This window comes from Panthera tigris, chromosome D1 (assembly GCF_018350195.1).
Source record: "Panthera tigris isolate Pti1 chromosome D1, P.tigris_Pti1_mat1.1, whole genome shotgun sequence".
Classification (NCBI taxonomy): domain Eukaryota; kingdom Metazoa; phylum Chordata; class Mammalia; order Carnivora; family Felidae; genus Panthera; species Panthera tigris.
In genome coordinates this window covers 6798456-6820893 of record NC_056669.1, presented here as the reverse complement: position 1 = coordinate 6820893, position 22438 = coordinate 6798456, and the positions used below count along the sequence as shown (strand labels likewise).

The 22438-nt window shown below is 39.7% G+C and overlaps 1 protein-coding gene across 1 annotated transcript in view; it reads left to right on the top strand.

The window, feature by feature from the left end:
• LOC102959646 (protein NPAT) overlaps positions 1-21417 on the top strand; it is a 54209-nt gene extending 32792 nt beyond the window's left edge. The window contains 11 exon segments of the mRNA XM_007077670.3: positions 259-350; positions 431-518; positions 7534-7630; positions 8255-8383; positions 9229-9642; positions 9645-10898; positions 13020-13135; positions 13211-13319; positions 15984-16044; positions 16209-17367; positions 18595-21417. Of these exon segments, the coding sequence (XP_007077732.2) occupies positions 259-350; positions 431-518; positions 7534-7630; positions 8255-8383; positions 9229-9642; positions 9645-10898; positions 13020-13135; positions 13211-13319; positions 15984-16044; positions 16209-17367; positions 18595-18672 (3597 nt within the window). The 3' untranslated portion in view covers positions 18673-21417.
• The last annotated feature ends 1021 nt before the right edge of the window (positions 21418-22438 follow it).

Sequence of the window (22438 nt, the reverse complement as noted above, 5' to 3'; positions counted from 1 at the left end):
CAAAGGGCATTTTACTAGAGGCAAATTATTTGAAACCTTGTATAAAAAGTTAAAGAGCTTGGAATTGTGTTTTGTAATCAGTTAAGAAAGGGTTGGTAAAGGATCTGTGAAAACAATTGTAAAGTGTTGTATTTGAGTATTAATACGGAGGGAGCCACAATTTCGGAGTTTCCACCTAGATTTATTAAAACTATCCTCGCTGTCATTTACTGGAAGCTCTACCCTATTCTTTTTTCTAATATTGACTTTCTTTTCCAGCAAATGGTTATTGAAAATGCACGAGAAAAAATATTAAGTAACAAATCTCTTCAAGAAAAGCTTGCAGAAAACATTAATAAATTTCTGACTAGGTAAGCTATGTGTGTTTAAAATGCTTCATTGTTTTCACCTAACTGAGAGCTATGGTAAAATTTTTCTTTCTGTATTACAGTGACAACAATATTGCTCAAGTACCTAAGCAAACAGAGAGCAACCCTACAGAACCAGAGACTTCAATTGATGAGCTCCTGGGACTTCAGGTACAGGTTACGGTGTGTGCATATAGTGCATATGCTCGTAGTGAACATTTTGGTTTCATTTCACATCCATTGCCAACAGATTAGATGTATAAAATTATTTAAAATAATAATTTTAGAGATCTCCTTCTTTATCTAAATGTAATATAATGTGTTCCTGAAAATGTGCTAGTGAATTTTCAAATAATCAGTGTAAATTGCATTGTTTAAATGGTAAAAGGAGTAAGACATCCTAAGCCATCTAATATCTCCAGTTTCTCCATGTATCACTAAAGCTGTCTGCTGTAGCTATATAGCCCTTGTCCTGGATATCCAAGTATTTAATACTTTCAGGTACCTGAGTGGGTACATGGGTGCACAGGAAGCAACAATACGATACAGCGTATATTTAAATGAGATTCCTTTTATCTGCTACAGACTATGTTAAAACGTGAGGGAACAATGAAGTTCTACGTTAAAGATATTTAATGATTCCAAATAAAATGAACAAGACACTTGAAAAAGACAAGTTACTAACTAGTGTGACCGCTTACCGCTAACAGAAGGAAGGTGGGGCTGTAGTCACTTGGGCTGCTCAGTGATAGTGAAGATGGAGGACTGTAAGCTGGTGGAGGGAGAATACAATATTGTATCTTTGAGATCTGTTCCTGTGCAAATACTTTCTCAAGAGCGGCAGAGATTTGTGACTGTAGCACATCCTTTCACTTGGGCTCTCACGCAGTGTAATCCGTGCTTGTTGCCATGCCCACCAATTGAATTCATTGTAGCAGGTTTGCTTCAGATGAATTCTGGGTCAGACCACTGATTAATTTTATTTTATTTATTTATTTTTTGTCCATTCTTTCAGAATACTTTAAGAAAATTTTCTAGGCACCTGGGTGAGTCACTCAGTTGAGCATCTGGTTCTTGGTTTTGGCTCACGCCATGATCTCACGGTTCATGGGATCAAGCCCTGCCTGGGGCTCTGCGCTGTTAGCATGGAGCCTGCATGGGATTTTCTCTCCCTCTGTATCCCTACCCTGCTCAAACTTTGCTCTCTCCCTCTCTAAATAAATAACTAAGTAAATGAATAATTTTTAATTGTGATATTTTCCCATAGTGAAATTCTGTAAATTTAACGAACTATAAGTTTTTTGTTTGTTTGTGTTTTGTTTTTTTTTTTTTTGGTGGAGAGAGAGCATAAGTACGGGAGGGGGCAGAGAGAGAGAATCTTTTTAATGTGAGAGAGCGTAAGTAGGGTAGTGGGGCGGAGGTGGGGAGAGAGAGACAGAGAATCCCGAGCAGGTTCCACACTCAGCATGGAGCCCAACACAGGGCTTGATTCCATGGCCATGAGATCATGACCTGAGCTGAAATCACAAGTCAGCCACTCAACCACCCAGGCCACCCAGGCACCCAGAAAGAGAGAGAGAGAGAGAGAGAGAGAGAGAGAGAGAGAGAGAGATTCTTAAGTAGGCTCCATGCTCAGTGCGCTGTCCATTGTGAGGCTGGATCCCGTGAACCGTCAGATCGTGACGTAGGCTGACATCAAGAGTCTGATGCTCAACTGACTGAGCCACCCAGGCACCCCTAAATAACTTTTTAAAAGAATAGCAAGACATATTGCCCAACTGAGTAGTAAAAACATCAGATACACTAAGAAGTGATTAGTTGTATGAATAGGTGAAGTAGAAATTTTTAAGTAGTTAAAAATCTTTGTGACCTTGGAGTAGCAAGATATTTTTACACATAAAAAATTTAAAAGAAGAAAAAAGCTTCCTTAAAATTTAAAATACCTGCTTGTTAAAAGCATCATTAAAGAAAATATCAAACCACCAACTTGGAGAAAATATTCATAATACATTTATCTGACAAGTTTGTATCCACTGTATAAAAAGAGCCCCCACAAATCAATAGTAAAAAGATAAACCACCCATTTTAAGAAATGGGCAAAAGGCTGGGACAGACAAAAGAAGATAGAGGAATGGCTAATAAGTCTATAAAAAGATAACTTTATTTGTCATTTGGGAAATGAAAGTTAAGAATACAATGAAGGGTGCCTGGGTGGCTCAGTCAGTTAAGTGTCTCATTCTTTTTGGCACAATTCATGATCTCATGGTTTGTGTGAGTTCGAGCCCCGTGTCCGGCTCTGTGCTGACAGCTCAAAACCTGCTTGGGATTCTCTCTCTGCCCCTGTCCTGCTCATGTGCTTACTCTCGCTCTCTCAAAAAAAATAAGTAAACTTTAACAATAAAATGAGATACCCTTTCACTCACTACAGTGGCTAAAAAGTTAAAAATCTGACAATATCAAATGGAGACAAGGATATGAAACACCTGGAACTCTGAAAGATTGCTGATGGAGGTTATGAATGGTACAGCCTGCTTGGAAAACTTGATAGTTTACAAAGTTATGTATCCACCTGTACACCTTCCTTTTGACCTAGCAATTACGAGGCTGCTTACCCAAAAGAAATAAGTATATGTTTACAAAAGGATTTCTATAAGAATGTTCACCAAATGTCCATCAACAAAAAAAGGAATAAACAAACTTTGACAGCCATGAAATAGAATACTGGTGAACAGTAAGAAGGAATGAGCTATTAGTATATATAGCAACATGGATGAATCTTAAAACATGTTGATCAAGAAGATAGACTAACAATGCAAAGGGTGTGCTTCCATTTATATAAAGTTGTGAAACATGCAGCACTAATTTATGGTGATGGAAATCAGAAGTTGTTGCCCCAGTGAGGGTGAGGGGAGTGATTTGCCGAGAAGAAGAATTCTCTAGAAGAGGGAATGGTGTGTATAGGTATGTGAGTTTCTTGAGTGGTGGAAATGTTTTACTTTTGTTTTGTTTTGTTTTGTTTTGTTTTGTTTTCCTTAAAGATTTTATTTTTAAGTAATCTCTACTCTCAATGTGGGGCCCGAACTCACAGCTCTGAGATGAGCCCTGGGTGTCATAAGACATGAATCAATCACTGGCTTCTCCTCTTGAAGCCAAGACTACACTGTATATTAACAAACTTGAGAATAAGAAATAATAGTGATAATAGTAATAAAATCCAGACTGACAATCTTTGTTTCTTAAACTAGAAAAAAAATAAGAGTCACAGTCTCCCCCGACTGAGACAGCCAGGAGCCCCATTTTAACGTTTTTTATTGGAGTAGTGGTTACATAGTCCTTAAAATTCTCAAAGCTCATTGAGCTGTGCTCATTGAGCACTTAAAATCTGTGCCTTTTATTGTGTGTAAATTCTACTTTGATTTTTAAAAATAGTTAGAAGACTGATTGGAACAGGTATTTCAGGATTCTTCTGGTTGTAACTTTTGAAGTTTAGAGTAAAACGATTGACCAGAAGAGTATATTTCATCAACATTAACTTTTATAAGAGTGCATCCACCATTTCATAATTTGATTACATTGAATCCTTGACATTATTTACATGACTGTAAATTTTCAAGTTCATGCATATAGAAATATTTGTTCAAGCTCCAGGCTTCCTCCCAAATCACATTTCATCAAGAATTGTTGATGTTCTCTGTACATCCTCATAATCAAAGTTGACTGGCTCTTTAACTTCAGACAGGTTCTTCTTTTCATTTTATGGCCATTTTTATTAAAAAAAAAAAAACAACCAAGTTTTTACCACTTCATGAAAGTTCCCCTTTAACTCTTGCTGCGTGTGAATTTCCTGTTCCACAGTATTCAAATGTACGCCTTATCAATCTTGAAAAATGCAACATTGCACCATGACTTATAAATAACTAAAATTGAGAATTTTAAATCTTCAACTATGAGAAGAGTAAATGAAGACCCTAGCCAGAATGTACTGAAACTTCTTTGAAATAATAATATTTTAGTTGACAAGACTTACCAGTTTTGCTTCTTAGTCTATATTTCTTTTATTTTTTTCTTTAAAAAAAAACATTCTATTTTCATGTAAAATTGATGCAAGTGGAAAATATATCATTTTATCTAGCTAGATTGCATACCCTCTGGCATACTACTCCAGCCTTTCACTGAGTATCTGTCCTATCCCTGTGTGAAGTAACAATCTAATCTGTTTGCTCCAACTTTTAAAGGAAACAAAGGTGGTGGTGATGGTGGTGTTTTACCCCAGTGACTTGTGAACTTGAAAAACCTCAGCACGTTTTTGTTGACTGCTTAAGAGTAGGATGTACCCTTCACCCTCTTGGTTCCTCACCAGCTTTGAATGCATTGTTTTAAAATGTGTTCAGTGTCATTCTGTTTAAATCATATTGGTCTCAAAAAGATGTTGAAATGTTTAGTAAACATGGAGATAATATTCAATTCAATAATCACAAATTAAGAGAACAGATTACTTTTATTCAATAGACTAACGATGCTTAAAAATTGATATTGCCCATTATTGTTAAGGGTTTGTTGGGGCGCCTGGGTGGCTCAGTCGGTTAAGCGGCCGACTTCGGCTCAGGTCATGATGTCGCGGTCCGTGAGTTCGAGCCCCGCATCGGGCTCTGTGCTGACAGCTCAGAGCCTGGAGCCTGTTTCAGATTCTGTGTCTCCCTCTCTCTGACCCTCCCCTGTTCATGCTCTGTCTCTCTCTGTCTCAAAAATAAATAAACGTTAAATTTAAAAAAAAAAAAAAAAAGTTTGTACATTGTTACACAGAACAGGAACTCTCAACACAACTTCTGTAGAAAGCTACTTGGTAGTAGTCTTCAGAATTTTATTTTATTTTTTAAATGTTTATTTATTTTGAGAGTGGTGGGGAGAGAATCCCAAGTAGGCTCCCTGCTGTCAGCATAGAGCCCAGCACGGGGCTTGATCCCGTAAACTGTGAGATCACAACCCGAGCCAAAATCAAGAGTCGGATGCTTAACCAACTGAGCTGCTCAGGCTCCCCAGTTCTCAAAATTTAAAATTTTTTTTTTTTAACGTTTATTCATTTTTGAGAGACAGAGAGAGACCATGAGCAGGGAACGGGCAGAGGGAGGGGGAGACACAGAATCCGAAGCAGGCTCCAGGCTCTGAGCTGTCAGCACAGAGCCCTTTGCGGGGCTCGAACTCACAAACTGCTAGATCATGACCTGAGCTGAAGTTGGACGTTCAACCAACTGAGCCACCCAGGTGCCCCATTTTTTTTTTCCCCCAGTTCTCAAAATTTTAAATGTGTATATCCTCCGGCTGCTTCTCATCAGTGGAATCGGTAATTCTGTTGGTAAGAATTTATTGTAAGAAATGAACAGATTCCGGGGCGCCTGGGTGCTCAGTTGGTTAAGCGTCCGACTTCAGCTCAGGTCATGATCTCACGGTCCGTGAGTTCGAGCCCCGCGTCGGGCTCTGTGCTGACTGCTCAGAGCCTGGAGCCCATTTCAGATTCTGTGTCTCCCTCTCTGTCTGCCCCTCCCCTGTTCATGCTCTGTCTCTCTCTGTCTCAAAAATAAATAAACGTTAAAAAAAAAATTTAGAAAGAAATGAACAGATTCCTAGATAGATTTTCATTGTGGTATTCACTACTGTAACTGAAAATTTGAAAAAATTCTAATATCCTTCAGTGGTAATTGGCTAAATCGTGGCATAGTTAGCAAACAAAAAGCCTGTTACAAAGGGATTCATTTTTCTTACATAGATAGTGGATTAAACATTTAGTTTTGTACCCTACTACTAGACAGCATAAGGAAATGTTAAAAACTCACAAGAACAAAGGAAAGAGGATAGAAAAAGGAAAAAAGAAACTTACAGAAGTCAAAATGGACATGTAGTACTTACGAGATTCCGAGTTGTAAGCCAGTAAAGGCGAAGCTCAGGAAAAACCAACTTTACCACATAGAAATCCCAAAAAGCTTAGCACCAGTAGCTCCGAAAGCAGATGTAAAGATAGCTAAAGCAGGAAGACAGCGCGCAACATTTAGGAGGTCGTAGTTAAAGTCTCAGCATTGCCCCCATTCACACTGTTTACCAGAAACACATTTGTCAGCCCTAAACTCATCCACCAAGAAGTCTAACTCCCTCAAAACAAACAAACAAACAAAAAACTTGGTGGTGCCTAGGTGGCTCAGTCAGTTAAGCTTCCGACACTTGATTTCAGCCCAGGTCATGATCTCGTGGTTTGTGAGTTCAGGCCCCACATCAGGCTCTTCACTGACAGAGCAGAGCCTGCTTGGGATTGTGTCTCACTCTCTCTCTGCCTCCACCCTCTGCACACTCTCCCTCTTCCTTTCTCTCACAAAAATGTAAAAAAAAAAAAAAAAAAAACTAAAAATACGGATAGTTCTGTGAGATTATTCTGTTGCATACCTGGTAATTGACAAGCTCCCTCCCTTAGCACAGAGTTTGCAGGTAGCTTTTGGCATGCTACTAAAATGTGAATGGACGTGCAAGGATTGTCTGACACTTAAGGAAAGCATTTAATATTAAAAGGCCAAAACAGGTAGATAAAAAGTGTGAGATTTTATACAGGAGGAGGCCAAACTAATAGGAAAATAGATGAGACTTGTGGTTACCAGAGGCAGGGCATTGAGAGTAGGGCAGTTGGATGAAGGCAGTCAGCACTGCGGGGTAATGTACAGCATGATGAGTCGTTAACACCGCTGTGTGGCATATTTGAAAATTGTTAAGAGAGTAAGTCCTAAGAGTTCTCAGAACACTTTCCCTGTTGCTATATCTGTATAAGATGATAGATATTAACCAAACTTACTGTGGTCATTATCTCACACCATATGTAGGTGAAGACATTATGCTGTGCACTTACTCGTTGCTGGATGTCAAGTTTTTAAAAAAGAACATTTATAGTGTGATTTTACTTATGTTTAATGTTTGGGAATATATGCACCAAGACAGTTAACTTTAGGAAGTTGAATGAGGGAACATTCATTTTCTGCTTTCTAGTCTTGTTTTAATTTATTTCACATGAGCCTAGTGTCATAATCAGAAGAAATTTTCCTGGAGGGAAATAATTATACATAGAAGTTGAGAGCTATCAGATATCCTATGATTATTTTGCTGGTATTAAACTATACTAATTGAGTTAGGATCACTCTTTTTTTTGCAGAATGAAATCCATATGTCTGAGGAGGCTATCCAGGACATACTGGAGCAGACAGAATCAGATCCGGCATTTCAGGCACTTTTTGATCTCTTTGACTACGGTAAGTAGACCATTTCTTTCAAGGCAGTTAGAAGAAAAAAAGTTTCCATTTCTTGGGCACCTTAACCAGACTGAAGCAAAATTCCCAGAGCATCTGGAAAAATATCCTATTTTCTTCAAAGCAAGTCTATGGCTGTGAAGGGTCTGGGAGGGGGGGAGGGTGGGTTTTTTCCTTAAATTTAAGCTATAAAAATGGAAAACATTTTGTATTTTGTTTTTTGTGTGGGCATTTTTGCCAGTCAGCACAAATATGTTGAGGTTAACACATACATTATATTAAACACAATTGGGTAGTACAAAAGGAATGCAAGAAATTGGCTATTGCCCTCAATTTTATGGTCTCATGCAGTATTCTCAGAGTTAGTCTCCAGACCAGCATTATCAGCATTATCTGAGAACACGTTAAAAATGCAAATTCTTAGACTCTCCAGATGATTCTGATGTAGGCTAAAGCTTAAGAACTACCAGTCTGTTACAAAAATCTTTGGTTTTGTCCATGATATACAAGGCTATATCCAAAAGACATAAAGTTAAACATTTGATGGATCACCATTAAGTTGTATTAACTGATGCTTTTTTTATTTTGATCATTTAACCAGTTATTTCCCTGTTCCCTTTCTAACAGGTAAATCCAAGAATAATAAACAGGTATCCCAAGGCATTTGCAGTCCACATCTGGACACCAATCCCAGTGTAGTATTAGCAGATGAAACTAATCTAGCAGTTAAAGGTTCTTTTGAATCAGAACAATCTGGTAAGAATAAGTTTTTTTCTTTTCATTAAAGAAAAAATCCCAAGTCTTTTAGTAATTTAATTAAAAGGAGAATTTTTAGTACTCATTCTTTCATAATTGTTGACCTGCGCAATTTAGCATTAATAGAATTGACCAGTTTGACAAAAGTCTATATAACATTTAACAGTTTTTTGTGTGTTACAAGTCCAAATCTCTGCTATGTAACGTTGGTGTGTGGTATTAATCATTTAGCCTGGTAAGCAAGTGCAACTGAGTGCTCAAGATCTATATCTTACTTGCTTAGAGGAGATTATATACTGTAGTGATAGTCTTGAATTCTGGATATTAAAACATTTTAGGTCATATTCCTATGTTTCTACTGAATGTTGAATGTTGCACACAGTAGACAGTAACATCAAATGCTGATGATGCACAGTGTACTTGGCCCATTTCACCGTGAAAAATATATCAGATAAAGTAAGGTTGATAGAAATGGTAAAAGTTGAAAAGCCAGCTATTATGAAAACAGCTGCATGTGTGGGGCCAGTTTTACATACTGATAAACATTGGATGTTCTGAAACCCATATACTTTTTCCTTCATTGTGTCATTTGTTTTCCAAGAGGTTTGAAAAACAGTCTGGCAGTTACTCAGAAAGGCATCAGTAATTAAAAAAAAAAAAGAAAGAAAAAAAGTGCCTGTGAATTTTTTGAGACTCCGAAAATGTGAGATACGGTTTTTCAGACCTGCCCTTTCCGTTATGTCTGAGATGCGTTACTTCCTTGGCAAAATAGGTCTTACAGTAAACGTGACTCCCTCAGAAAGCAACGCATACTCCCTATCTGTCTCTTCCATCCTATTTTGCAGGTGATCAGTCTGGGCAGCCCCCATTTTGTACATCCTACCAAAATGAAGACACATCCAATGCCTTGAAGAATGGCAGCAACCACGATGAGCTTAGACCAGAAGCACAGGAACACTTTTCTCAGATAGGCTCTAATGTCCAGAAAAAGGCATTTAAAACGGGTGTACCTAATGAACAGAAGTGTAACCTCGATATTTCCTTTGAATCTGTGCCTCATTTGAATGACTTTAACCAAAGAGTAAATTCTGATGCCGAATGTAATCAGCGTTGTGCCGAATTATACACCCATCAGATGTCCACTGAAACCGCCATGGCAATGGAGGTCGGAAAGAGTTCTCTGTTGCCGGATGCGCCACGTGATTCTCCATTACAGCCTGATCAGTCTGGTATACCAGTAACGTCATTTGTTTCCCTCGGGGGGAAACTAACAGTGAAAACTTCGTTCTCTCTGGGAAGAGTTCTCAGCTTTTATCCCAAAATATTCCATTAACTGGAAAGACATCTAAAACAAGTCAGTTTTGTGAAAGCTCTAACAACACAGGAAGACTTAAAACTAACCTCCCTGGTTCTAAGTCACCAGACCCTAAAGAGATTCTGCAGAGTGAGACTGAGATTCACAACGGATTGCCGGTCACATCACAACAACATGTGGATTGCCATGATAATTCTCCACTTCAAAGCAAGATATTACCTGTATCGGTTGAAAGTTCAGGTTTAAATATATCCGAACAAGTAGACATTTGTCTGGAAGATACAACATCTTCGGTTAAACAGCCGCCTGATGGTTCATCATCTCTTGAGTTAAATCACGCGGAAGAACATGAAACTCAGCCTTCAAGGTCTGAGAAAGTTGCTGGCGGTTCGCAAGAGCCTTCATCTTTAAAAGAAGATGGAGATAGTATTTTTCTCACTTTAAGTGAGAATGGTAACTGTGGGGAAGTTGCATTGATTGCTCCAGAAGGTGACCCTGTAGAAGATAAACGTGCTGTTCTGTCAGAATCTGTGTGTTCTTCAGTGGGAGGTTCTCATCCTGAGTCCCAGAACACCAGCGACAGACCTGGTGTTGACAGCTCAGCAGACGTTGATGCAGCAAATATTGTCTCTCTCAAAATTATCATTAGTGATGATCCATTTGTTTCCTCAGATACTGAACTGAACAGTGCTGTTTCTAGTATCAGTGGGGAGAACCTGCCGACTATAATACTGTCCTCTCCCACTAAGTCCCCTGCCAAAAATGGAGAATTGGTTAAGTGCCTGTCTTCAGAAGAAGCCCCAGGCGCTCTCACATCTGCGGAAAGAACGGGGGATTCAGCATCGGTGGAACAGAGCCTCTTGGCCCTCAAACCCGAAGACTCCGCAGTGAATGCTCAGAGTGAAGGCAGCGTTGCTTTTTCAGCCAGTGCCCCACCGTGCGTCTCCAAGGATGGCGGATACATACAGTTGATGCCAGCTACAAGCACAACTTTTGGAAATTCAAATAACATTCTGATAGCTACGTGCGTGACTGATCCAACAGCCTTAGGAACCACTGTCAGTCAGTCTAATGTGGTGGTGTTGCCTGGAAATTCCGTACCTGGGACTGCTCAGCCCCCGCCGCCTCAGTTACAGACACCGCCAAGGTCAAACAGCGTATTTGCTGTCAATCAAACCGTGTCACCCAGCTTTTCACAAGGTAACTTCAAGAACACGTTGAAGTTCACGTCTCTGGAATGGTATCTCATTTCTCTTGCGTGTGCAGTTACTGACTAGCAGGTGATAAATCATGGATATATAGTGTGAGAAAAGACTGAAATTTGTGTTGATGCTCTTGTTTTCTCTCCCTAATTCATTCATTCAGACCTTTTTATAAATCTAGTGGTAAGTTATGGAATTCATGGAGAGCCTGGGTGGTTCAGTCAATTGAGCGTCCGACTCTCGACTTTGGCTTAGGCCATGATCTCATGATTTGTGGGTTTCGAGCCCCACGTCAGATTCTGCACTGCCACTGCGGAGCCTGCTTGGGATTCTGTCTCTCCCTCTCTCTATCTGCACCACCCCCCCCCCAGATAAATAAAGTTTTTTTTTTTTTAAGTTACAGAATTCACTGGTTTCAGTGATTCTTGGAGATGGAGCTGATGATACATCATTCATGTACCTTTCCTTATATATTGGTTCCCAAACTCCTTTCCCTTTTTTTTTTTATATTGTAGGCATGTAATAAAATGTGACTAAATGTGAACAATCAACTAGCAAGCATGATGGTCCTGCTTGAAGTGCTGTTTAAAATAACATAAAAGAGGGGTCAGAATTAGTAGAGAATGTGGGACTTGAGCTGAAGCTCAGAGAAATGAAGTAGTAATTGGAGTAAAGGAGGGGAATTTTTTTTTCTTTTTTTTTGGAAGGTTCATGCATTTATTTTGAGAGTGAGAGCAGGGGAGGGGCAGAGAGACAGAATCCCAAGTGGGTTCCATGATGTCAGCACGGAGTCTGACAACGGAGCTCAATCCCACAAGCTGCGACATCATGACCTGAGCCAAAATCAAGAGTCGGATGTTTAACAGACTAAGCCCCAGGCATCCCAAGGAAGGGAATTCTTAAGTGTAAGTAGGTATTTGAGAGACTGAAGTGAGTGTTTGTGAAAGTGAGATCCACCTGACAGGAACTGTTAGTGACTCTAAGGAAGTTTCACTTGTGCAACAGGGATATATGAGGATAGCCACAGACTATATTGTTGATTTCTAGGGAGCATATAGCCATTGTAATTTCCCCTCATAGTTTTGATGGTTTGTACACTTCCCTGGACTCTTTTTGACAAGTACCATTAGAGGTTATAGGTTGGAGTTCTGAGCGAGTCTTGAGCCATAAACATTCAGTTGAGACCCTAATTTTCTGGTATAAGATTGAAACTTGAAGCCTTCACCATCAATTTTCTGATCAGTTTCACTATTCTAGCCAGACAGTCAACATATAACTATAATGTGATCTCCTGGCTGTGAAGTCTAATGAATTACTCGTGATACTTACCTCGACCAAATGCTGTAAGATTGCTTTGTATGTTTGTGTGTGTACGTATGTATTACAGGCCTGAGGTCTTTTATTTTTTTACAGTTATCACACCATGAACTCATAGGCAATGGACTCTGGCAGCTCAGGCTCCTTTCCCTTGGTTCTCACAAAGTGTGTTTCTCTGGGTGGGGCAGGCTGGTGCTGCAGTTGAACCCAAGTACCTTTCTGTGTGGCTTCCTGCTTTATCTGTTCGTTTTCCTTCACACACTTCCAGAAGCTATCTCGGTTCTTTGAGCGCTTAATGTGCTCAATATGTACATTATTTCTGGGTGAGAATCTTGACCTTAACTTACTCATCACAGTGCCAACAGCATGCCAGGTACCATTGTAGACTGTTGAGTTTTGCCCTGTTAACAGTTGTGGGGCATTCCCTTTTGAACAGTGCCCATTCGCTTGATGTCCGCAACATCACCTTTCTTGTAGATTTGCATGAATGTGTCCAAAGAACAACTCCGTATTTTCTGAAAGGCCTAGAGAATATATAGGGGGTACTCCCCCTCTTTCCCTTTGTGTTGGTCCTTTGCGTGAATTACTGGAAGATGGCAGTTCTGGCCGAAAGGGCCATAAGATTAATAATTCAGGTTGCCTTTTTCTTAATTTGTAGCCTTGCTGTTCCTAAATTTTTTTAAGGAGAGTAGATTCTAAGGGAAAGAGATACAATTTTATAGAATTTATTTTAAATTAATAATTACTTTGGAGTCTCTTGTTTATGAGAAGCTTACTGAGATTTTTTTTTCTTTTTTTTAAGGATCTGCCATCATAATTGCCTCTCCTGTCCAACCTGTACTCCAAGGAATGGTGGGGATGATCCCTGTATCTGTGGTTGGACAGAATGGAAATACCTTTCCTGCTCCTCCTCAGCAGGTAAGATTTTTTAATTGAAAATGGCACAGTGATGCTTCTCGAACGTAGTATAGTTAACGGCTGCTTCTCTTCTAGGTCCTTCATATGCCTTTGGCGGCACCTGTATGCAGTAGAAGTATCCCTCAATTCCCCATCCCTCCAAAGTCTCAGAAGACTCAGGGACTGAGAAACAAGCCTTGTACAGGTACGTTTTTAAGTTCATTAATGTCAGTTTTATGTTCTCTATGTGCATTTGTTTGCAGCAACGCCACAGTATTTTCTTTTTGAATACTTGTCTCATTCCCAACAGGTGATTGTCCAACCTTTGCTTGAAGTTTTTTTTTTAGTAATAAAAACAAAAAAGGCAAATGGAACAAAATAGAGTTCGGAAAGAGACCATGTACTTAAGGAAATTTGTATGTGGTGGAGGTAACATCAGAAGTCAGAGAGAAGGGGAAAGATTGTTTAATAAATTAATTTCATTGGCCATTACATACATTATAGGAAAAACTTTACATCCCTTCCTCATGCCATATACAAAGGTGAAAGGTGAACTCCAAGGTGATTAAAGACCTAAAAATGTAAAGCAAAACAATTAAACAGTAAAAGAAATGTAAGAGAATGGCTTAATGGCACAAGGATAAAAGGATTGCTTTAAAAAATGAAAAAAAAACCCATCATTATAAGTGGAAAAAGTTGATAGCACTGACTACTCCAAAATTAAAGATTTGTGTTCCACAGAAGACACTGTGTACAGAATAATACCCGATCTTCATTTCGGGGTTGCATCTAGTTCTCAGACTTCCCATCCTCGTGGATGATGAATGCCTGTGGTGTCAGCCTGGCCCGCAGCCTAACCTGCATGATCCTTAGACCCCTCCATCTCCAAGTCTGTATGTGTGTGCCAGTCAGCCTCTCCCGTACCTCTTCCCCACATACCGGAGAACCTCGGCCTCCAGTGTGAGTTCCCATTACTTGAACTTTCACACTTCACATGAACCTCCCATTTCCTTCCTGGAGACTCCCTTCCCCATCCAGGCTAGACCCACGTGTATGGCCTCAGCCAACACATTCTTCTACCGTCCCTCTTGCTGCTGTCCACCCTGGGTCTGTCCCGGCACCCATCCCTGCCTTTATACCTGGGCTCTCCGGCATTGCATTCAAAGTGGGGCTGTTCACGGTCTCTTAGCGGTCACTCCACATGTCCTCCTGGCGCTCTTTCCCATCCCCCTTCAGGCTCTTTCTGACTTCACAGCTCTTCTCACGTCTCTTCAGTCCCCACCCTCCTCCTGTCAAGCCAGCACTCTTCTCTCCCACCTCATCAGTAGGAAGCTGCATTTTCTCACATCCCATTTGGTGTGTACCTGTTCTTCCAGAATCATTCCTCCCTTTCCTTTCTTTCTTACAGGAATAATGATCTCGCTCTTCCTAAGGTTAATGCAGTCTGCCTGCATCTTGTGTCCTATGTATGTCTTAAATTTTTCTTGTTTGGATCCTTCCCTGTCTGGCTGTAAAGTTCCTTGGGTTTGTCTCACCTGCCAGCCCTTTGTTTATCCCCAACACTTCCGTCTCCCATTCTTTATTCATCCATGTTTTTGTCTTTTCTCCTGTTTCCACTACAGCTGTTTAAATGGAGATCATCAGTGGCCTCCTGATAATGTCATATGCTTTGCATCGTTTCCATTCTAACCTTATTCCCTCTAGCACTTGATACTGTTGGTGGCTTTTGGACCCACCACTCAGTGCACTCCTGCTCTCGTGCCTAACTCAAGACCTTCAACTTCGACATGTCTTGGCCTCTCACCTCTTCCCTGTCAAAGACCTCCTCCTCTCCCTGCTTTTTTCTCCTTGGTTGATGTCACCATTGAGTCTTCCTTCACCCTTCATGTCTCTGTGAATGCCCATCCCGGTCTCCTGACGCCTCTCTCATCTCTTACCTGGAGTATTTGTAGCCATGTATGTAGAATTTCTCTTTGCAGTTTTCTTGCTTCTCTAGTCCATCTTCTACACTACTGCCAGAATGACTTCCTGAAACATAAATCGATTTATGCACCTTCCCTATTTTAAACTCGTAAGGATTCTCCATGAAACCTTCTGCACAGGGGCGTCTGGGTGCCTCAGTGAGTTGAGCGTCCGACTCCGGGTTTCAGCTCAGGTCATGATCTCATGGTGTGTGAGTTTGAGTCCTGTGTCAGGCTCTGTGCTGACAGCGCACAGCCTGCTTAAGATTCTCTCTCTCTCAAAAAAAAAAAAAAAGATTCCCTCCCTCCCTCCTTGTCTCTCAAAATAAATATATATATATATATTAAAAAAGAAACCTTTTGCATAATGCACAAGGTCCTTTATGAGTTCATCTCTGCTTTTCTCTCTGGCTTCGTATCTTGCTACTCCCCACATCAGTTCCTAAGTCCTTGGAAATTAAAATATGGCTATTAAAACTCCATAGCTGGTGCTCTGCCTGACATACGCTTGCAAATATGAGAGTTAAATGGGCAGAATTTCAAAATAGGCATTAATATATTGCTTTCTTTAGTTTTCTAAATCTAAGGAGTACCCTTAAGTGCTATGTTGAACATTGTAATCGATAAATCCAGAGACTGGATTCATAATATTTGCCTGAAGTTGGAAACAAGTCATTTGCTCCATGTGTGTATTTCCTCTGTAAAATGGATGAGTGACTGTCTTTTATATAAAATTAGAAGCTGCTTTTTACACCCAGTATGTGAGAGTACTTCATTTGTACATTAGCGGTCATTTAAATTTTTCTCATGATGTGTGATACTGTGGTCTGTTCCATTTCCTTTCAGAGTAATGTACTCTTTCTCTCAGGAATGTTTCTCTTTTCTAATTATTTCATTTATAATTCCAGGAAAGCAGGTAAATAATTTGGTGGATTCATCTAGTCATTTAGTTGGATGTCATGCACAAAGGTGAGCATCCATGTAGTTTCCATTCTAGATTTTTTGAATGCTCAGATAAAAAACATAAAAGATGTCTTTGTGTTGCTAAAAACAGTTAATTAATTGATTTGCGGAACTGAAGTGTCTGACAAGGATTTCTTTATGTTGCTAAATTTTATTTATTTATTTTACAGAACTGAAGTGTCTGACAAGAATATGGCCACCGATCTCGGGAAAAAATTGGAAGAAATCACGGTTCCCTTCTCATTAGAGAGTGTAGTTCCAGCTAGCAAACCATTTGAAAGCCACAGACGTGTGCTCTGTTTTGATAGCACTGCTTCTGTGGCGAATACACAGGGCACAAACCATAAGGCGGTGTCCCAAAACAAGGAAAGGAATGACATTTCATTTCCTAATCTCGAGTCACCCACTGTGTCCTCCACCTCCAAGGCCCCTTCTAATAATGCTCTCAAAAGAGACCGAGAGAAACCTCCTTTGCCTAAGATTTTATCTAAATCAGAAACTCCCAATAGCCGACATAGCACCACAAAAGAAACTCAGTCAGAAAAGAAAGTCCCACCGACAGAAATTGTACTTGAATCTTTCCATAAAACGACAGCTAATAAGGAGAATGAATTATGCAGCGATGTCGAAAGGCAGAAAAATCCCGAAACTTCAAAACTGTCAAATGGGCAGCAAAATGGGGGTATGCGGAATGAGAAAACCGTAACTTCACTGCACGAACTGACCAAAAAACAAGGCACGTCCTCGAGTAGTAAAAATGTCATTTCGGTAGGTGCAGCTGGGAAGGATCCAAAGCAAGAACAAACTAAATGTGCCGCTTCTTTGGTTAACCCGCTAACCAAACCTGGCTCAGAAATGCTGCAGGATGGTCAGTGGCACAGCCCAGTAAGTAGGCTCCCCGATAGCTCTGACTCCCCTGTACCCCGGACAGCGGGCTTGGGGGCAGGGGACAAACATAAAGAAGAACCTAGAGATGGGATCAAGGTCCCCTCCAGTAGGCGTTTTGGTGAAGACAGTAGCACAGCCAAAGTCATGGTCCCTCCTGTCACCCCAGACCTGCCTGCCTGCAGCCCTGCCAGCGAGACAGGGAGTGAGAACAGTGTGAACATGGCTGCCCACACGCTGATGATTCTGTCCCGGGCTGCCATCTCCAGGACCACCTCGACAACTCCCCTGAAAGACAACACACAACAACAATTCAGAGCATCTTCGAGGAGCGCCACCAAAAAGCGGAAGATTGAGGAATTAGATGAACGCGAACGAACCTCCCGTACTTCCAATAAAAGTCTTGCAAATTCGTCACTACCGATGAAAAAGAAGAAAATTAAGGCAAGTTTGAAAGTCTTAATTTCAAAACCACACCTTTGCCCTTCGTTCAGTGCTCACAGTAGAGATCTCCGCGTTTTTGCCAGAGCTCCCTAACCGCACGTTCTGGTCGAGACAGCTCTGGGTTTTGGTTGACAGAATGTGTTTATGGCGGTGTGTCTCAGCCAGTGTGGTGCTCAGTGTGTGTCTAGGTGGAATGGAGCGTTTGCAGAACCGTTGCTAAGGCGTTTATCTCTAAACGTCTTCCTTGGGGAAAGGAGGTTTTTGTTTCTGTCACGGTAGGACCCGGGTGTTTGGGAGAATGCCGTAAGGCATGAAAGATTGGGAAGCCACTGTCACGTGTGGAATTACCAAGTAGAAAGCAACTCTGCGGCTCTTCTTGTTTTTTTTTCCGCACGTCCTGCCATCTCTTCCATTGGCTCTAACAGATGCTAATGTGTTGGAGCAGAGGAAAAATTACATTTACCTGGTTTTTCTTTGACCGTAGTTCTCTGTGGGAAGGTAACGCAGGGAGAGCATTGATAACTGAAACCCATTTTTCCTAAACCTCTTTAGCCATTTAGTGAGTGAACTGAATAGAAAGAAAGGTGTTCAGGATGTCTTAGGGGAAGTATGGTGCCGGGGGAAGACCGTGTTGGCCTCGATGCCGTGCCAGCCTGGGTCGGCATCTCACATCTTCTGTTCGCTGGGCCTGTGGCTGTGGTGAAGCCCGTGGCGCCCGAGTCTCAAGTCTCGGCTGCATCACTTGATACGAGGTTACCACACGTCTTCCCCGAGTGTAGTGTTGATAAGATACGGGGGTGCATTAAGTGTTGGGAACTTAAACGGTACCTGTGACTGACAGTCAGTAAAGCTTTCTAAGGTTTATGTTTTGGTAATAATGACCGCCTTTATAGAAAGCGTGTTCTAGCTTACTCAACATTCATCAGCTCTGGATTTGTATAATGTCTTCTGCCCTAAACTAATGTTAAAGTACCACTGAGGTATAATTTAATAACTTTGGATTTAGAAAATGTGTTTCTGCTTCTCTGTGTAACTAAAGTTCCAGTGAACTAAAAGTTTTGGCAGAATTGTAGTATAGGAAGAACCTGATATAAGGTTGCAAATGAAAGTTTTTTGCCCTTGTTTGAGTTCAATATGTTAACTTAGGTTTATTTTTTCTTTTTTTTCTTTTCTTTCTTTCTTTTTTCTTTTTTTCTTTTCTTTTCTTTTTTTTTTTTTTTTTAACAGAAAAAGAAGCTACCCAGTTCATTTCCAGCTGGAATGGATGTGGACAAATTTTTGTTATCATTGCATTATGATGAGTAAACACTCTGAACCTAAAAGAACAGTAGCTGTTTAAAACTCGTATCCCTTAAACTCTGAGTGTAGGGAATGAGATACTGACAGAACCTGACCTGCACTTTCCTTGTACTGAAATTTCACTTTATACCTGAATCATGCTGTTTCTGAAGCAGCTTCCTACTTTGTACATAGATTTACCTGGTATATTTTTTATTTTGGAAAAAACATTTGCAGAAATGTAAGTAAATCCAATCTGCAAAACTGTATAGCTGTGACAATTACGTACTGTAAATATTGTATGAATCTGGTTGAAATAGAGGTTAAATCAGCCTAGCGTTCTTACATTGTGTTTTTTGACTTCTTGTGATCCCTAACTCTGAGGTTGATGCATCTGGACTAGTTTCTCACTTTTGGGGGGAAAATGATGCTTTTCCTTACAGTTGCCTTTGGTGACTGTCCTACAAGATGTTTGAAGACAGCCACAAAGTAGTACAGAAGTGATGACAACCTCATCTGGTGGTAGAGAGACCAGAAATTAACAATTTAGGATTTTTTCTAGAGTGAATACTTTATTACCCCTTCTTGTTACAGCAAAGGTTGTATTCCTGAAGTTTTACACTTTCACTGTTTCTTCTGATGGTTCTGGTCTCTTTGTTTAAAGAGAATTTTGTAAACCATTTTTGAGTGTTCTGATCTTTTGTTTATAACTTTTGAGATCTTTTACAGAACTTTAAATGTTTAGACTGTTGAGCCATACAAAGTCTATTCATGTGGTAGTTGAGACTTCTTGGTATGTATATCCTTTTCCCCCACATACTGGGGATTTGAAGAATTGCACTAATCCATAGCACTTCTTACGTAGTAGTGACCAGTGCACATTTGATTTAAGTCTTGTGTTCTGGGTTAAAGCTTGTGTGGAGGGCCATCGTCTGGGAAGCTGTGTCCATCATAAGATGTAAAAAAGAAAAATCATAGTTTTATATTTTAATGTAGTTTCTCCTAAAATGGGCTGTTACATAACTGTGTCTATACTTAGATATAGTGCCCCCTAAGGTGTTACGAAGAGTTACTGTCACAGAGTCCTTAAGGAGAATGAAAGAGGTGCCTTCTCTGTTTCAGACTCACATGCATCAGTTAAGTTGAAAAATTCGTTTAAATCTTTATGAGAACAGAAATTATCTTTAATATGTGACCAATTGTGCCTAGATTAAAGTATATTCTCTTAAGTGCTTTCTGTTTGGTTAAATATCAGTATATCAGGATTTTTTTCTACAGGTGTGTATGTTGTTAAAGAGTCCTTTTCCTCGGCCTTATTTTTTTATACTGGGCCTTCAAGAAACTAAATGCATCCTACTTCTCTCTCTCAGTGTGGAAATCATGTCATAATTGCTGAATCTTACTGCAGAAATTTGTCTTGTGAGTTATGATATGGCAGTGGTCTATTCATAAGGAACTACATATCATACACGTAATGTTTATTTAACTCAGTGTGATACTGTACTACAGTTAGGTTTGAATAAATATTTTCGGTAACTTCAAAAGTTTGAACTACTTTATATTGGCAGTCATTCTCATTTAGATACTTTGATTAAATTCCTTTGCAAGCCACTTTTTCACAAGTTCACATGATGTTGGAAAATACAGATTTTCTTCTCATTCAGTTAATATGTATTAGTATTTGCTAAGTACTAAGAATTCACATACAAATAAAGTTTGCTTTATTCAAGATTGTTAGGTCACCAGCCAGGAGCCATTAGATATAGTCCAAAAACAACCTGTACTTGGAACTTGCATTCACGTTCAAGAGTAAAACCATAACCTCCATTTTACCTTAAAAGTCCAAAGTCCTGAACTTAGTTGTAGCGTATACTCGGTAATCTATTTTAACAGTCAGGTGCCCGGGGACTACGTTTTTGGATCAGAGTATATATACTATAAACAACTTATGCCTACTTTTGTAAGTACACGTAAGGATCTACTCTTTATTGTGGACATTACTTACCGATTAATGTAGTCGTGTATTAAATCTGGGAATTCTTGTAATTAAAGTGTTTGACTATTTTAGCCCGGATATTATTAGAACCTTTTAGTATGTTGAAGTTGTACATGGGAAGAGCATCCATCAGCATTCGGCCAAACGCTAGATGTCATGACTCTTAGGGGAGGATAAGATTTTATTTCTGATAAGGAGTAAATTCAAATGCAATATTATTATATATTTTACATTCATTATTTCTCAAGCCACCATCTTTCAGCCATAGCCTCAGCTTCTTGAAATTCCGCATGAAGTTTTCACTTTATTATTAGCCTTTTTGTTTTCTTTCCTTTTTTTTAGGTAGGCTCCGTGCCCAACGTGGGGCTTAAACTCACAACCCCCTGATTCAGAGTCACATGCTCTGCCGACTGGGCCAGCGAGGCGCCCCCAAGGCTTTTTCTCCTCATAGACTTGTTTCTTTTTATAAACACTAGTTAACATTTGGCATGCTTTTTTCCTAAATTATTTTCTCTGTATAACTGAACTTTAAACTGTAAATATAACATCCTAATGCTGTTTTTCACTTCACATAATACCAAGCATTTTCCAGTTTTTACCAACAGAAAAAAGAAAAACATTTATATGACAGCCATTAAGAGTCATGATTTTAATTTACGAATGATTTAAAAGCTTAGAAAGTTTAAAAAAAAATAGCACGGACAGATTTGTAACCAGTTATTATTTGTTTGTGTTATCAGTTGCTTCCTTAGGAGACATTTTATTTATTTTTTTTAAATTTTTTTTAATGTTTATTTATTTTTGAGAGAGACGGAGACAGAATGCGAGTGTATTAGAAGCAGAGAGAGAGGGATCCAAAGCAGAATCCGAAGCAGACTCCAGGCTCTGAGCTGCCAGCCCAGAGCCCCACATGGGGCTTGAACTCACAAGCTGTGAGCTCATGACCTGAGCCGAAGTCAGACGCTCAACTGAATGAGCCACCCAGGCGCCCCTAGGAGACATTTTAGGAGAGCAGAATTACCAAATTAAAAACTGAGTGCACATTTTTTTTAAGGATCTCAAAATATTTTCCCAAATTCTTGCAGAAAATTTTTTTCAGTTTGTCATTTCTTCCACAGCATCGGTTTCTCCCTTACCAGAGATACAGTGAAGAATGTCATCACTGGTTTCTAGGCTTTTATTTCTTGATTTATTAAAATTAGGTATTAGCTCCTAACCCATATAAAAATTTTTTTAGTATCTGGTCTGAGGTAAGGATCAAAGTCTAATTTTTCCCTAAATATTTAACCATTTGATTCTATAATTGATTAAAATAAGGTTTCTCTCTTCACATGCATCTGCTTACGATGTCTCCCTTACTCTGTCCTGATCCACAATCTCTGATTCACAGTTTTAAAATCCAAAAGGTTCTGACACCAATTTTTTCCCCTAAGTTTAGCATCAAAATCATTTTATGGCAAAACCTGACCCGATTTGACATGAGGCTACATGAATCTTTATCTCATTTGGTATGGATATTCACGTTTTACTAGAAAAGTAGTAATGTGCTTAGTGTGCTGTTTGAGATTCAACTGGGTATGATACACACATCATGTTACTTTTTAAAAATCCTGAATATTATGAATCATGAAACCCAGCTAACCTTAAAGGTGTAAGACCAAAGACGCTGAACCTACATTAAAGTTATACATACAGGGGCACCTGGTGGATCAGTCAGTTGAGCATCCGACTTCGGCTCTGGTCACGATCTCACGGTTTGTGGGTTCAAGTCCTGCTGTGGGCTCTGTGCTGACAGTT